Below are 15,644 nucleotides of genomic sequence, written 5' to 3' on the forward strand. Positions count from 1 at the left end.
CAATGCTCATGGGAGGTGCAATGGAATTGCTTCTCAAGGAGTTGTGGAGCTTGGAGACCTCAAGGGTTACGAGCTCGGCCAAAATGAAAAGGTCCCCACTACAGTTGCGGTTCGCCAGGTAATCTTCTTGTTGGATGTGTTTCAAAGGGGGTTTGGAGGCTCATATCTCCTAAACCGTGAGGCCGATGAATGCGTTCTATTGCTCATTGGCAAGCCTGCATCATCGGGCTCTTTGAAATTTGTCTTGAGCGTCCGAGGGCAAAATCTATCATTTTGGCCTCCGACCAACATCCTCAAAATTTGACCTAGAAATCGAGGCAAAAAGTGGGCCTAAAAGCACAAAATCGCCCAAAATAGCCTGAAAAATATTACATACTGTATTCGGGCTACTTTTTGAGCGTTTAAACGAAAAAATCACAGAGACGAAGTTGTAGTACTCCAAAAATACTACAACTCTTTCAAATTCCTTTTAGAGCACATTCAAAAACGGGCTGCGAAACAAGAAAAATCTTTCCAGAAAAAAATTCATCTTGAGACAGTGATGGAAAATAGGTTTTGAGACTTCTTTTATCTAGGATGCTACTGGCATGCACGTTTTTTGAAAAAGTTCATCCTAAGAGTGCATTCACATGTGCTTTTAAGACCTCAGCTTCCATCAGGGACACCAGTGGCACACACTTTTTTTGAAAAAATATATCTAAGGTTTTTTATGTGCGCTTAGCGTGCCTAAGCAAATTAAGGCAAGAAAACACTTGTTTGACCTAGCTAAGGGTGCGTCGAGCCTCCTCATGCCATATTGGGATGTGAGAACTTAAAAAGCAAAAAAAAAAACCATTTGTGCTTACTCATTAAGGAGCCATTGGCAAAATCAAGATATGATGCCCAAATCTTGGATATATTGACTAATCTAGGAAGGGGGGTTGCCCAAGGACTAAATGAGGTCGTAACCACAACAAAACCCACACACGATCTCAGTGACTCATCCAAAAACACGGTCATACAGATTTCCAAAATCATGGGCAAGTATGAAGGAATGATCGATCCTGTTCAATTCATACAAATGTTTTAGCATAGATGTTAAGCCTTTGGAAATCCAAACTTCCCCACCAAGGTACATGCGTTGAACGTTTGCTTAGTAGGAAAGGCTAGTTGATGGTGGTTCAACACAGTGATGCCTAATATTAAGGCTAATTTTAAGACCTTAAAAATGGCCTTTATCCACGGCTTTTCTAGACAAGGTGATCAGTGGAGTGCAGCAAGAGAACTCTATTCGATTGGGCAAAAAACAAAACGAAACCATTAGAGATTTTATCCTTTGAATAAAAATATTAGACTCACGATGTGAGCCATGGGAGAAACTAAACGATGCCCAATTGAAGAGATGTTTCATGATGGGCATAAAGAAGATTTCAAATGCCTTTTTGCATATCTTGGTGTTGGACAATAGCCCCCCAACCTCCATCTTCACTGACAACCAGAGTGCATTAGATGTTGCGAGGAACCCAATGTTTCATGCTCACACAACGAACATTGAGGTGCAATATCAGTATGTCATGGCAAGGCACATGAGAGATTAGCATGGCTTAAGTCTCTACACAACACGATAATGTGGCAAATATGTTCACATGAGAAGTTTGAAACTTTTCATTGGGCTTATTGACATTTAGGGATTGATCAGCCACATGTGATCCATGTACATGTCCACATCATCACTATCATATTAATGGCTACACTAATAGCCATTCGGTTTCAAATATTTTATCTTTTCTGTGGTTCTATTTTATCAATGAAGTGCACCTTGTAAATATCACAAGTATAATCTATAAATATTTTGGTATAAGATAAATGGTTGTTTTACATGGTGATGTGGAGAAATGACTTATATTAAAGTGGGCCTTATGTATTATTAAAAAGAATTAACTATTTCATAAGGTTACAAGTGGAAGGTTTGTGGGGGTGTGTGGAGAGTTGTATAATTAAGAACACACTTTGTGCATGCATGAGGAGACTTCCACCATGATTAAAGTTAGGCGTTTCCATATGCACCAATTCAACTCGACTCTTCTCTTATGTCGTACCTTCTTCAGAGTCAAGGATTCTCTTATTTCTTAGCCTATCATGACAAATGGTGGTGACATACAAACCTATGTGATTGAAGGTGGAATAAGTACAATGTTGTAAACTATAGCAAGGTGAGAGAGGGCTATGTTCCATCGCTTCTTTTCAAATCCATCTATAAAAGGAGCCCTCCTCTCCTATTCAAATCCATGAAAACCCTCCACATTTATGTATTCTTTGAAGTCTCTTTGAAGTCTATTGTGATTTGTTTTTGAAAGTGTGAGAAGATAAAAAGAGATGGTTGTCTCGTGTGAGGAGATAAAAAGAGATGGTTGACTCTTTCAACAAGCCTAGGTATTATGTTTTTTTTTCAAGTGTGAGGATATAAAAAGAGATGGTTGACAGTATATATATATATATATATTTTCCAAAACTAATGTAAACTTACATCTAAAATTCAAGGAATGTTTCATCCATCTAAAAGCTCCTTCAAAAGCCACAAGTACAAAAATTTCATCCATTTAAAAGCCCCTTGAAAAAATCACAAGTACAAAATTTTGAGGTAGATGTCATCAGTGCGCTCACAAAACCCGATTTGTAGTGTAATTTTCTCGGGCGAAATTCAGAACTCCTGGTTGAAATCCGACATCGCCTTTAATTTTAAGGGATGAAATTTGTACATTTTAGTTATAGATCCCAACATTACTATGATTTTTAGGGATTTTCAAGTCTAAATCCCGGTTAAGCCCGAGCATTGCCTTTAATTTTAAGGGTTAAAAAAAACATTTTATTTGAGAGATGGCTAGATGTCATTTGTTGATTAATATACTAAGCTTCAACATGATATATGAAAAATGGACTCAGCAGCGTATAGTAGTCGTTTGATTATGTAAACTTTGCAATGGCATAACGTTTTCTTTTTTCCACGATTCAAGTCAGCTTGCTATACAAAGGTCAAGAACTAAGAAGATATTCTCAAAAAGGATTTGACAAAGTTGAACACATGCTAGATTTTTTGTTTGGAACATAATTATAAAATGTATATGTGTGTGGGCAGCGTAAAAAATATAATTATAAAATGGTAGGTTTAATATTGAAAAGCAAAAGTCATGCACGAGCTGGGGTCGAGGGATGTGTGACGTGATGTGTGGATTATGGTTATGGACTACGTCAGCACATTTTTCCACACTGAGAAGCCATTATCGAAAATTAAAATCAACGGAAAACGCTAACGTGGAGGTTAGATTAAATCTATTGAAACGCAAAGTCATGCACGTGCTTATGATGTGTGAACATTGGTTTTGATTATGGTGTGGTTATGGACGGCTGAGGTTCATGCACTACGCCAGGTGTCAATGGATGGTGGGCAGATGTCTAAGGCTTGGTCGCCTTTTCATAGGCTTCTGCTAAGGCATTAGACAATTGGCTCCAGGTTTCGGGAAATTAATTTTACTTCAGCCTTACCTCAATCCTTCTCAATATAATTTTGAGCAAGCTTTTTCTCTTTATCCTCAAATCTAAATATAACTAAATCTCGAAAATTTTTAGGAGGTGTTCTTCCTTCTTTCCTCAATTTGAGAACGTCTTTTCAAGATGGGAGGCATGCATTCTGGGACTGTCTTGTCGGGGGATTGTGTTCTTGGAAGGGGGTAGGTTCTGAAGATGATGTTCTGAAGATGATATTAATCTTATATTTAATATTATTAGATTTTGTTGTTTATGGGAAATTTGGATATCCAAGAATAGCATAGTGTTTCAGAAGATGGGAACATTGGAATCGATGATGTAACTAAGGTGATGTATAAGTGTATTCATATGTGCTTTATTATGTTAACATGTTAAAGGCTATCAATCTGGGATTAGCTGATTTGCAAACTTGCAGATCCTTGCACATACTGGGGGTGCCTAACTCATGATGTTATGCAAGGGTATGTAGGGTATGAAGTGAAGGCAAAGCTCCCCAAATTTGGGCCAAAGACTAGAAGATGGTACCGAAAAGTCAAACACCCCTCCTATACTTTTGTGGCCTTCATAGAAAACCCCCTGGGGACCAGACCAAAGGTGAAGGTGTGGATAGGAAAGCAAATCTTGGAGAAGCTGCCCCCAAAAGAATGCACTACTGAAGCAATGATGATAGCCTGTATGCAACTAGGGTATCATGTATCTTGGAGCCAGTCTTCCTTTGTCTGGGAAGAGGATAGGTGGAATATGCTATGTAATTTGCTGAATTGCAATGTAGTCTAGGTTCTGGCCTTGGACCCCTTTGAACTGGTTTGGAAAGAACTTTCACTGTTAATATTATAAATATCTACTTCCCAAAAAAAATAAATTGAACAAGTTCTAGGTTAAGGCGAACCTATATTTTCCCAAACCCTGATTGGCTCAACTGCCATAGCTTGAAATCTGGTGGCTCCATGGTTGCTTTTTGATGGGCATCACACCCATTTTTGAGCATTTTCTTGGTAAAATACTTGTAAAAATTTAAAATGCTAGTAAAAAATTACACTGCAAAGCCATCAAGTTCGAAGGACAAGGGTGCCCATCAAAAATCAAGCCCAGACCATGTGTCCTTGAGATGCCCTTGAGATGCAAGGATATATATATTTTTTGGGAGGATGTTCTTTGGTGGTCAAAAAAACATCGCAAGCTTTCAACATGCATATGCACATTTCTTTCTTCTCATGCTCCATTACCTTAAGACTTAGATTTTTTTTTCTGTGTTTGAACTATTAAGGTATTGATCTTTGATAATCTCAATCATATGACATTTTGCATTATATGAAAGGTATTGATCTTTGAATTGCTTTCTAAAAATATGTCATGTCCATATGTGTACATTCATAATAGTTTTACACTTCCAAATTGTAATTAAAACTTTGTGTGATCTTTTACAATAAAGGTTCAGCATATTCTTTGCTTATACTAGAAATAAACTCATGATTTGTGACTTAAGAGATGAGTTTCCCCTCCTACCCCCTCCACCATTGTATGCTTCTTAGACCTTCATCATACACAGTTAGTCTTATTGGCTATAACCCAAATATGCCCCCTTCCATTCCCTCTTTGCTAGCCTTTTCTTTTCAACAACTATGGTATAGACTTAGGGGTGTGGGTGTGAGTGTGGGTGTGGGTGTGTGTGTGTGTGTGTGTGTGTGTGTGTGTAGAGAGAGAGAGAGAGAGAGAGAGAGAGAGAGAGAGAGAGAGAGAGATGGTATCCTTATGAATGCCAAGGGAAAGGGGGAATTGGCGAGGAGTCTTTATCCTTAATGCTTTTGGTTATCTTATAAATATATATTTTCTCCAATAGGTTCTTGGATTGTGGTTGACCTATCCCTTTTGTTGACCTCTGTGTTTCGCCCCCCTCGTGGTTTGTAAGGGGGTTGGGAATTTTGTGTTTTTTGGTAGGCACCTTGATTTTTAAAATTTTTTCTTTTCAAAATCTAGATAATTTTAGATAATAAAGTCATACTTCATCTCAAACAAAAAATCCAGATAGTTCCTTTTTGCTAAGGGAACTCTTTAAATAAAAAAGAAAACTAGAGTGACTTTCTCCCTCCCTCTCTCTCTCTCTCTTGCATGCACGCATGCACGAACACACACACGTGCACATACGACACCCCTTCAAGGTAGGAATCTTGGTGATTGATTCCCATTCTCATAAAGTGTATGGAGGCCTAAATGAGTTTTTCATAACACAATTAAATTGTTTCCTAGACAAAGCAAAGGTTTGTTGTTTCAAGTCTCTCTCTGTCTCCCTCTCTCTCTCTCTCTCTCTCTCTCCAACCTGTGTGTGAGTGTGAAGTGAGAAGGGTCAAGGGTGATGGAGCTGGGGAAGTCTTGGTGAGGATGTAAAGGTGTACAGCTATTTTTTGGTTATATATATATATATATTGGTAAAAAAAAAACTTGCTGAGGAGGAGGACTCAAAAGGAGTCTATAAAAACAAATAAACGAAAGGTCCAAGACCTCAATATAATAAACATTTGTCACTTTGTCACTTGGATAAAAGTATTAAGTAATTATTTTTCTCATGAAACGCTCCATGCACATATAAGACACGTAAAAATAGACACATTTTGAATAATGCCCAAGATGAGCCAAAACCCCATCGCGATCAAAGACGAATCTTTCTGCAATTCAATTCAATTCAATCCTGCAGTCTTCAATAAAATCTCGATCTCCTTTCCTCATGTCACAAGCTGCAGAATTAAATTGCAGGCTGCAGACTACGACTCAATGATCTCTCTCTCTCTCTCTCTCTCCCCCATGGCTGAATCGAATTGCAGAAAGAGTATGACTTTGAGCTTGAGAAAACAGCAGGCTCCATCTCTAGTGCATGGTATTGGCTGCTTGAAAGCTTCTGTGCTGCAGTTCATCGTCGCCTTCTCTCTCATCGCCATCCCCAGTATTGCAAAGGCTGTTACTCATCAGCAAGATGGTACTTTCCTTTCCATTCTTGTTAATCCTGCATTCATTAGCTTGCCACAAAGGTTTAAGTTGCTATAATAATGCTCTAAACCTCACATTATAGCATGCCTGCTTTGTAGTGATTAACTAGCAGTACATAGGATGGACCCAATTAAGCTACCCTAATTTATTTGCGGAGCATCATATTAAATTAGTGAGAAAAACAACAAACAATTGAGCTTTAATCTTCAAAACATTCTTTGCTCTGTTAGTACAAAATTACCTCTGTTGACAGGGTAATTAGCGCTAATTACAGTCAATTTTTAAAGCGATACTAGCATTAAGATGGTCCCAATTAAGCTAACCTATGATTTTTGGGTGGTATTATAAATTGGATACCCACCTTAATCAATTAGGCACCCAATTTATTTAGTTTATATAGCGAAATTTATTTAGGACCTAGTAGATTATATTAGGCCTGGTAAATTAGATACTAAATTTATTTGGGTGTGATGTCCAAGTTAACTAACAACATTATCCGATATTCCCAATTAATCAAAACTAATTATCCCACTTCTAGTGAGATTAGTTAGTCACTGGGAGGGGCATGCATTTCTCAACAAAATTTGGATGTGAAACTGGCACCACTAATGAGCGCACATCTTTTCATATGTGGGTGTATGTATGTGTCCACACACATGTATCTGCAAATCAAAACCATTTCTTATATGCATGTATGCACTACATACTCCACACACATGTATCTGCACATCAAAACCATTTGTTATATGCATGTATGTACCATATGCTCGTATAACTGTACAGATATATGTGAGTACACATACATTTACACACCCATACACGCATATATCCGCACAGCTATACATACATGTGGGCGTATGCATGTGTACATACATCTATCTGCAGATCTGCATATGTACACCCACATGTATGTCTAGATGTGCAGACATGTGTGTGCACTGTCACACGTGTATGTGCACATCTGTACATTTACATATGGGCAGTAGGTGCACCCCTTTTTTTTTTTTTGAATTATGGTTGCAAATTAATTCTATTTGCTTTGATGCAGTGGATGCACTTATTGCTCTGCACACGGCTTGGTTGGGAAAGCCTTCAGCCTGGGATACCAGCACAGACCCCTGTGATGACAACTGGGTCGGTATCAGGTGCAACCAAACACGTGTCAGCCAAATGTAATCCCTTCAAACTTCCAGAAATTTTATATTTCATATCATGCATTTCTAAATTCTTTTAAAAAGATATGCTTTGAAAAATTAAAAAATCTGCTGAAAAGTAATGCTGAATTTATCATCATATACTCTTTTTGGTTCACTTTAGGCTCCTCATCAATCAGGATTTGGCTGGAACCCTTTCTCCTGCAGTTGGAAACTTGACATACCTGACACATTTGTAGGTTGCAAACCTTTATAAGCCAGACCAGTAACTTATATAAATATAATATACAGGCTTTTTAATGGGTTTCAAAGCCTTCTCTTGCCAGCAACTTATTGACATCTATTAAAACCATATTTGAATTTTGGTTTAATACAGGGATCTCTCATCCAATCAAAACCTGGGAGGCACACTCCCTGCAGAAATAGGCAATTTGACACGAATTGTGAGATTGTAAGAATGAACATTTCAAGTTCTCTCTCTTGTTAAAGCATACATGTTGTCCGGTTATGTTAAACATACATACATGTTGTCCAGTTATGTGCAGTTTTGTAACTTCTCAGGCCCAATCCCATCCGAAATCGGGAGCATGACCCCCTTGCGGTTTCTGTAAGTACACTTCACAATGCATGCATCTGTCACTATTTCTATTTTCTCAGATCAGGCGTCTTCTTATGATGATTGGCCTTGTTTTTCAGTGGCTTGTCTAGTAACTCGTTCACGGGGCCGCTACCCGCCACCATCGGCTTCCTCAAGCAGATGATTCGGCTTGATGTATCAAGCAACCAACTTCATGGGTCTCTGCCCGTGTCAACCACAAGCAGCATCGGAAGTGGGTTGGATAATCTCACATCAGCACAGCACTTGTAAGTCCTACATATTTTAAAAAATGACCCATCACGGGGTTCTTGAAGTAATGCCAATCTGCATGCAAAACTCACCAGAAGTCTTATCATGGAGTTCCTGCTTGTGGAATTGATGGTAGCCGTTTGCAAAGTAATACGTTTTCGGGGAGCATTCCTTCTGCTATTTTCAACACAAAGATGCAGTTGGTGCACTTGTAAGTGTTAATTGATCAGTCATTATGCACCCTTAAAGGTTTTGCAAGACACTTACAACATGGATTGTGATTAATCAGAGTGTTAAGCAATAATGAGTTCAACGGAAGCATTCCGCCAAACATAGGGAATCTGCTACATGTGGAGATCTTGTGAGTATGTCAATGTCTCGAAATCACGAATGTAATCACAATAGGCTATGATGCCAAGCTTGTACACCATGTTGATTTACTTTTCCTCTTGGCAGGTGCTTGGATTTCAACTTTCTGACTGGTACAGTCCCATCTAGTATCAACACTATCACAAATCTCACCACATTGTAAGTCGTGTTGAGATAGAAAAACCATGAAAGAGTGTGCTTCTGCTTGTCATATTTATCTTAGACGTGTTTACCAGTCGCTAAACTGAGATTCTACCTGTTGACACAGGCAGTTAAACAACAACCTCTTGAGCGGCCAGCTACCAGACCTCTCCAACAAGACAAAGCTGCAAATGCTGTAAGATCTGTCACCGTTATCTATGAAAAGTCAGGGAATCAAAATGCCCTTTATCATGTACCGATGCTTTATCCCCATATAAGGAGGTAGTGTGTTGTTGCACTCATGATTTTGTATCTTGCCCATTGCAGGAAGGTTGGCAACAACCCATTCGAAGCTTCTGAGATTCCAAGCTGGATAACTAACTTGACAAACCTCTACCTACTGTTAAGTAGCTTTCATTGCTTTTGGATAAAGCACACCACCCTATGTAGGATGGGAAAAAAGTGTGCTCGGTGGGGCCTTAATTTGGTTTTCATTTTGGTTTACAGATCCATGGACTCTGCAAACTTGACTGGCAGCATACCTGCCGAGATTTTCGGATTCAGTCCATATCTGTCCAATGTGTAAGCCTTGCTACATGGAATTGTTTGTGATTGAGAACGATGGTAACAATCCTGGATGAAGAAGCTGACAGCACTCTCTGACTGCTTTATAGGACACTTGCATCAAACCAATTGAATGGCACGTTAGACCTCACATCAGCATACTCATTATCACTGGATCTTGTGGATCTGACAAACAATGATATCACCAATCTTGACAGAGGCAATTACACAGAAGAGTTACTGTGAGTGTTCTTGTTCTTTGGAATCATTTGCAGACCTAGTATAGTATATCATATAGTTAAAACAAGAAACTATTTGCAGAAATCATTTGCCTCATGCTTGCTTTAGTTTTTGAGTGGATTCTTATGGTTCATTCACCATTGATTGGATGCAAAACATGGCCAGGCCTATGGAAACTAGCTACTTTGGGAATAGTTTAGTACCCTAGGGGGCACCTGGGGTTTTATATCCATTTGAACACGTTGGGTGGTGCCTGGACATACGAATGGGAATGATTAACAGCATTGCTTATGCTCAACGAACGAGTTGTGATTGAGACTTGGTTGGTCAATTGGCTTAAGGGAGATATAACAAGAAGGTTTTGGGTGTGCAAACCAGATGGAATGTGGGAAAGTTCAAAATTTCCCAAGTTAATGTGGGAAAAGATGGATTAAATTTCCAAATGAACATGGGAAATTTTGTATATTTTAATGTGGTTTTTTCCATCGAATCACTATAGCATCGATACATAGTTGTGGGTTGATTTTTGGCTTTTGTATATAGCCTTTTGTATATGTTGTTTGTGCACGACCACTCTTCGATTTCAAGGACGAAATCATTGTAGGAGGGGATGGTTTGTAATGAATTAATTTTAGGATGCACATGCACATGGGGCATGGGTCTAGGCGCATGGGCCTTAGGGATAGTTACACATGTGGGCACATGGACCTTGGGATCATAAAAGGTACATGTCTCTTGTATTTGGTACTTTTGGATTTTATTACACACTTAACCTTTCTTGGAGATATTAGCTTCTAGTACAAGCTTTCATGGCTTTCTTCATGAACTTATGGCTACTCTAGGCATTGAGGAGCAACCTGTGTGGACTCCAGCCATTGAGTCTAGTTGTGAGGACTGCAACCAATGAGTTCTATTCTCTCACTAGATCTCTTTCGTGCATCAGCAATGAAGAAAAACTGCTCACCAAAGCCTTATTGATGTTTATAATAACTTTAATCATGCATAACAACCTTTTGCCCCCAAGTGTTTGAGAGCATAGGTTTATTTCTTGTTTTTGGCGCCCCAAATGTTAAAACCAGCCCAATATGTGAAACTCTTTACTCACAGGGTGCCCAAACCATAAAATGTCTATTTTTGATTAAAATGACTGTGAATCCCTTGAAAATATGATGTGCCCAACTTATAACTTGTCCCACCAATTATAAATCAATGTGGACAGCTCAATAAATGCCTGTTTCCATGCCAAATCCTTCTTCCTTTACAAAGTCCTGCATAACCATTCTCTTTGGCCAATGTCTTGTGCTGCCAGGCGCTCCGGGCGCCATGGTTCCTGTATTGAATAATCCTTCATTCCCAAAGCTTGTTCACCCTTAGTCTTTTGGGTGTCCTGGAGTCTATGAGATCCCGTTCACATATGAAAGCAAGGAAATGTCCAGGCTGGTGACAGTTAGGGGTTGGTTATAGAGCAAGTAAGCGCTTGGGCATGTCTAGGCTGGTATCAGCTAGGGGTTGGTTATAGAGCAAGTGTGCACCCTTAAAGCGCTTGGGCATAGATGCTCACAGTGGCTTGAATACTTTGCTAAACCCTAACCCTAATGTGCTTTAATAGACATGGCTTGATGTCCTGGCTGATGCATGTGCCATGCCCTTCTTGAGAGCTCCACCACTTGAACTGTGATTTTGACTACAGATATACGGGATTGGTTTTGCCGAGCTGCTAGGAAACTCTTTAACTCCATGTTCAGATCATTGATAATTTTGGTGAGGGAGAAACAATGCCTGATTGAAAGTCACGGATACATCCTTCCAACCTGTTTGAGTCCATTCTTAAGTACACCCAATTGCCCACCTTATACCTAACATCCCTCCAGCGTTGGTCTGTTTGGTGCTTGTAACTGCTCTCTGCCTTGCCAATGCTGTGTTCACCTACTCCAGGATCTGCTTATAGGTCTCCGTTACTCGATCTGCTGATCCACACACTGGCTTTTTCATAGATGAGGACATAAATTGGTGGTTGAATGCTGCTGCCTATAGAGTCCTTCCAATGGCTGAAAGAAAGGAGTCATTTGAAGTGGCCTGTATCAATTGCAAAAATTCGTCCCATATTGACTCTTGACATGTACATATTTCAGCACATCGAAAGCAAGCTTGTTATAAATCTCTGTTTGAACATCTACTAGAAAATCGCGACTACATTTCAAAGTTGTTGAAGAGTGCATACAAAAGACAAGAAGAGAGTCAAGATAGCTGGGTGTTTTATAGCTGACATAGGTTTTCAAAAGTACTGGCTTTTTGAGGAGCAACAGGCGGTTTAGTTGGACCTTGGCAGTTGGTTAATTAGCTTGTCCTTGAAAGTACTTTGAGGCCTTCAATGTGTGTTAATAGTTAAATATCATCTGTTAACTTCAGCAGCTCAGTTTGGATGGATTGCTAGTTATTTAGTGTACTGATACTTTATTTAATTTGAACTCAACAGACTGGATGGAAACCCTTATTGTGACAGAAATCCAACTGAATGTCAATCTAGCACACCCCCTACTGCATCCCAAAGTACTGCAATTGCATCCAGATGCACAAATGCGTGTCCTTCTGACTATGTAGTCAACCCTAAAGATTCTGGCAGCTGCCAATGTGCTCGCCCTGTTGTGGCCAATTATATCTTTTATGCAACAAAAACTATCCTCTCACAACACAATATCAGCGAAATGGAGCAGCAATATTTGACCTGGTTGCGCAACAGCAGCTATCTTGAGGGCCTCACATGGCAGGACACCCAGGCAGTGGTGGATATCGTCTCCAGTAATGAAGTGAAAATATCAATTTTCCCACCTAATGGCACAACTCAATGGTCTGCAATTGAAACAGCTCTGATATCATATGTTATCCAAAGTGAGGAGACTGGGATCCTTTGGATTGGTTGTGGGGTAAGTGCGTTCATAGGAACATCGACGGGTAAGTTATCATCACATAGCATATTCACTCTCTTCATTTCTTTGACCTGGTGTTTTCAAGCTTTGACATGTATTTCATGTGTAATTTTAGTTATGATTGTTTGTGATGCAGCTGTTATAGTGAGCAAACTGAGCACAGGTGCCAAAATCGGCATTGGAGTCGGAGTGGCTGTTCTTGGGATTGCAATCTTGGTGCTTGGGCTTTATGCCATGAAGCAAAAAAGGAGAGCGGTGAAAGCAGAGAAACTGAACAAGCCCTTTGGTGAGTAGGCCTGGAATCTTTTGTAGCTTCATGAGTACTTGATGCATTTGCATGGGAATGGACCTTTTTTTCACCTATCATCCAATGATCAAGGGTAGATCTTGCACAGTGGGGATCCAATTCATGGTCACATTATAATTCATGTCATTATATAAGATGAATGTAGATGTTGGGACGAGAATGTCTATAACTTTTAGTGGAACTTTTTCCAGCTGCTTGGATTGCAGCTGGTCAAGAAGAGACTGCAGATATCCCCCAATTGAAAGGTGCCCGATGGTTCTCCTTAGAAGAAATACAGAAGTGTACAAACAACTTTAATCACAGCAATGAGATTGGTCAAGGAGGATATGGGAAGGTATGGTTTTGTAGCTTCACTCATAATTCTTAGTATTGTTGAGTCATATTTACTTGCAATTTTCTCACTTTACCACTCCTTTCGTTCGGTTAAACAGGTGTACAAAGGTTTTCTCTTATCAGGAGACCGTGTGGCCATTAAGAGAGCAGATACCGACTCTCTGCAAGGTGCTGCTGAGTTCAAGAATGAGATAGAGCTTCTTTCTAGAGTACATCACAGGAACCTGGTTGGTTTGATTGGATTTTGCTTTGAAGAAGGGGAGCAAATTCTCGTATACGAGTATATGCCGAATGGGACATTAAGAGAGTGCCTATCAGGTACTGTTGGCAACAATTGGTCTACTTAGTCCCCAGCCATGTAGCCCGGTTGGTAAGGGGTCTGAATTTCAAAGCATGTGCCCAAGTTTAAACCGGGCTGCTGGATGCGATGTTACACATCCCGAAATTAACACATCACATTAAAAAAAGGACATTCAGGAGTGATTGGCATTTGGTTTAACTGATCTGAGTGGGAAAAAGAAAGTAAAGTGATTTTTTTTGCTTCTATATTGTTTCCACAGGTCGAACCGGGCTCCTGATGGACTGGAAACGAAGAATTGGGCTTGCCCTAGATTCCGCAAGGGGCATTGCTTATCTGCACACTGAAGCTAACCCACCCATTATCCATAGAGATATCAAGTCGAATAACATACTTCTTGATGAGGAGCTGGTGGCCAAGGTTGCAGATTTTGGGCTCTCCAAACTTGCCCCCAATGGGGATGGAGTTACTCCTGTGTCCACACACGTGACAGGAACAATGGTAAGGACCCCATCGTTGCAGATCTGCTTGCCTTGGTGCACCTTGCAATACAAAAGGTGGCGAAATGCTTGACGTTTCTTGTTGATATTACCTAGTGTACTGCATGCCCATGACATACACATTCTCTGATGGTCTTCATTAATTTGCAGGGATACATGGACCCAGACTACTTCATGACACACCTGCTCACCGACAAGAGTGACGTATACAGTTTTGGTGTAGTGTTGCTTGAGCTGGTCACTGGCAGGCTACCCATTCAGGGAGGCAAGTACATAGTACGTGAGGTGACAACAACTGTTGCAAAGGGTGGCATGGATCTAGCAGTGCAGAACTTGGTGGATCCTGGTCTCACAGATTATCCACTGAAGGCTTTGAAAAGACTAGTGGAGGTAGCACTGAACTGTGTGCAGGAAGATCCAGCTGAGCGGCTCACCATGGTCGAGGTAGTCAAGGAGCTCGAGGCTCTCGTACAAAAAGACCCCACTGTGGTCAGCATGAACATAGAAATGATTGAGGAGCGGTCCGAGTTGTATGGTGGGCGATTGCCATACATGCAACAAAGCTATGGGAGTTCATCATCATTTGAATTCAGTGGGAGCTATGGTGGGATGTCTAGACCCGTGCAGCCCAAGTGATCAAATATTGGGTTATTGAAGGGCAGCTCAATGCATGTGCAAAGCCATGGTTTGATCTAGTACAAAGCTTAATGCATGTGCAGCCTTTTGCTCGAAGAAATGAGAGTACAATAGTTTAACAGTGAGAGGCAATGTAGCTGTCCTTAGTTGTACAATTTAGAACACATAAAACATGGCTTAAACCTACAAAAAAACATGCATAAATTCATTCAATTTTCAAGAGTTCAAATTTTCATAAATACTACATTTTGTGAAGCAATAGGCTTAAAATGACTATGCGAGAGAGAGGCAGAGGCATGCTGTTGTGAGCAATGAACATAGCAGTGTAGAAAAGGAAGGGTGGATCATTAACGATTCCTCCATTTTGTTTCAATTTTTTTAATTACACAGATTAAAGAGGATAGACTTGGGGAATTTTCTCAAGCTGTCCGCAAGCATTAATAGAATAACCTTACACATTTTTAAAAAATGGTTACCATAAAATTTTGCTAAATATCACATAAAAACTTGAAATCTAGGACTAATTATATAGGGTACGTGGTGTTTTCAAGGCACCCCCACTAACAAGAATATTATGTTCTTGCAATATAAAATAGGACAAAAAAGACCCGATGAGTCATGACCATTGTCTTAAAGTAGAGCTTATTCATCATCATCCTTGTCATCGTTATCATCAATACTTTCACTAATATCATCATCTTACACCACATACAATAAACTTTATACAATTAACATAATGAAGTTCATGACTAATGTAATCAACTAAGGAATTTCAGAGGTGCACTTACATTAGTTTGAGTCTTTCTTCCACGTCTAGCCCC

The 15,644-nt window shown here is 39.8% G+C and overlaps 1 protein-coding gene across 3 annotated transcripts; it reads left to right on the forward strand.

Annotated features, from left to right (window-relative positions):
- Positions 1–6,217: 6,217 nt before the first annotated feature.
- LOC147612764 (leucine-rich repeat receptor protein kinase HPCA1-like) lies at positions 6,218–15,065 on the forward strand. 3 transcript variants are annotated; one of them, XM_086783331.1, is made up of 19 exons: positions 6,218–6,496; positions 7,556–7,679; positions 7,825–7,896; positions 8,038–8,112; positions 8,197–8,268; positions 8,358–8,525; positions 8,645–8,719; positions 8,798–8,869; positions 8,965–9,036; positions 9,146–9,214; positions 9,346–9,420; positions 9,526–9,600; positions 9,693–9,824; positions 12,299–12,774; positions 12,886–13,035; positions 13,248–13,390; positions 13,488–13,707; positions 13,950–14,188; positions 14,338–15,065. In XM_086783331.1, exons 1-19 carry the CDS (start codon positions 6,295–6,297, stop codon positions 14,821–14,823), a joined length of 2,997 nt encoding a protein of 998 aa, XP_086639457.1. In that variant the 5' UTR covers positions 6,218–6,294; the 3' UTR covers positions 14,824–15,065. The 3 variants fall into 3 exon arrangements, with proteins under 3 accessions (XP_086639457.1, XP_086639456.1, XP_086639458.1); XM_086783330.1 differs by having other exon boundaries at positions 6,234–6,496; positions 12,299–13,035; XM_086783332.1 differs by lacking the exons at positions 6,218–6,496; positions 7,556–7,679; positions 7,825–7,896 and having other exon boundaries at positions 8,046–8,112; positions 8,223–8,268; positions 12,299–13,035.
- The last annotated feature ends 579 nt before the right edge of the window (positions 15,066–15,644 follow it).

Source organism: Cibotium barometz, chromosome 45, assembly GCF_041138505.1.
Source record: "Cibotium barometz isolate CiBa-2024 chromosome 45, ASM4113850v1, whole genome shotgun sequence".
In the NCBI taxonomy this organism is placed as follows: domain Eukaryota; kingdom Viridiplantae; phylum Streptophyta; class Polypodiopsida; order Cyatheales; family Cibotiaceae; genus Cibotium; species Cibotium barometz.

Bases quoted from the DNA above. Each gene is read 5' to 3' on its own strand.
- LOC147612764 (XM_086783330.1), top strand. From the start codon at position 6,295: ATGATCTCTCTCTCTCTCTCTCTCTCCCCCATGGCTGAATCGAATTGC. The intron at 8,269-8,357 runs GTAAGTACACTT...CTTGTTTTTCAG, and splicing joins ATGACCCCCTTGCGGTTTCT to TGGCTTGTCTAGTAACTCGT. The intron at 9,601-9,692 runs GTAAGCCTTGCT...ACTGCTTTATAG, and splicing joins AGTCCATATCTGTCCAATGT to GACACTTGCATCAAACCAAT.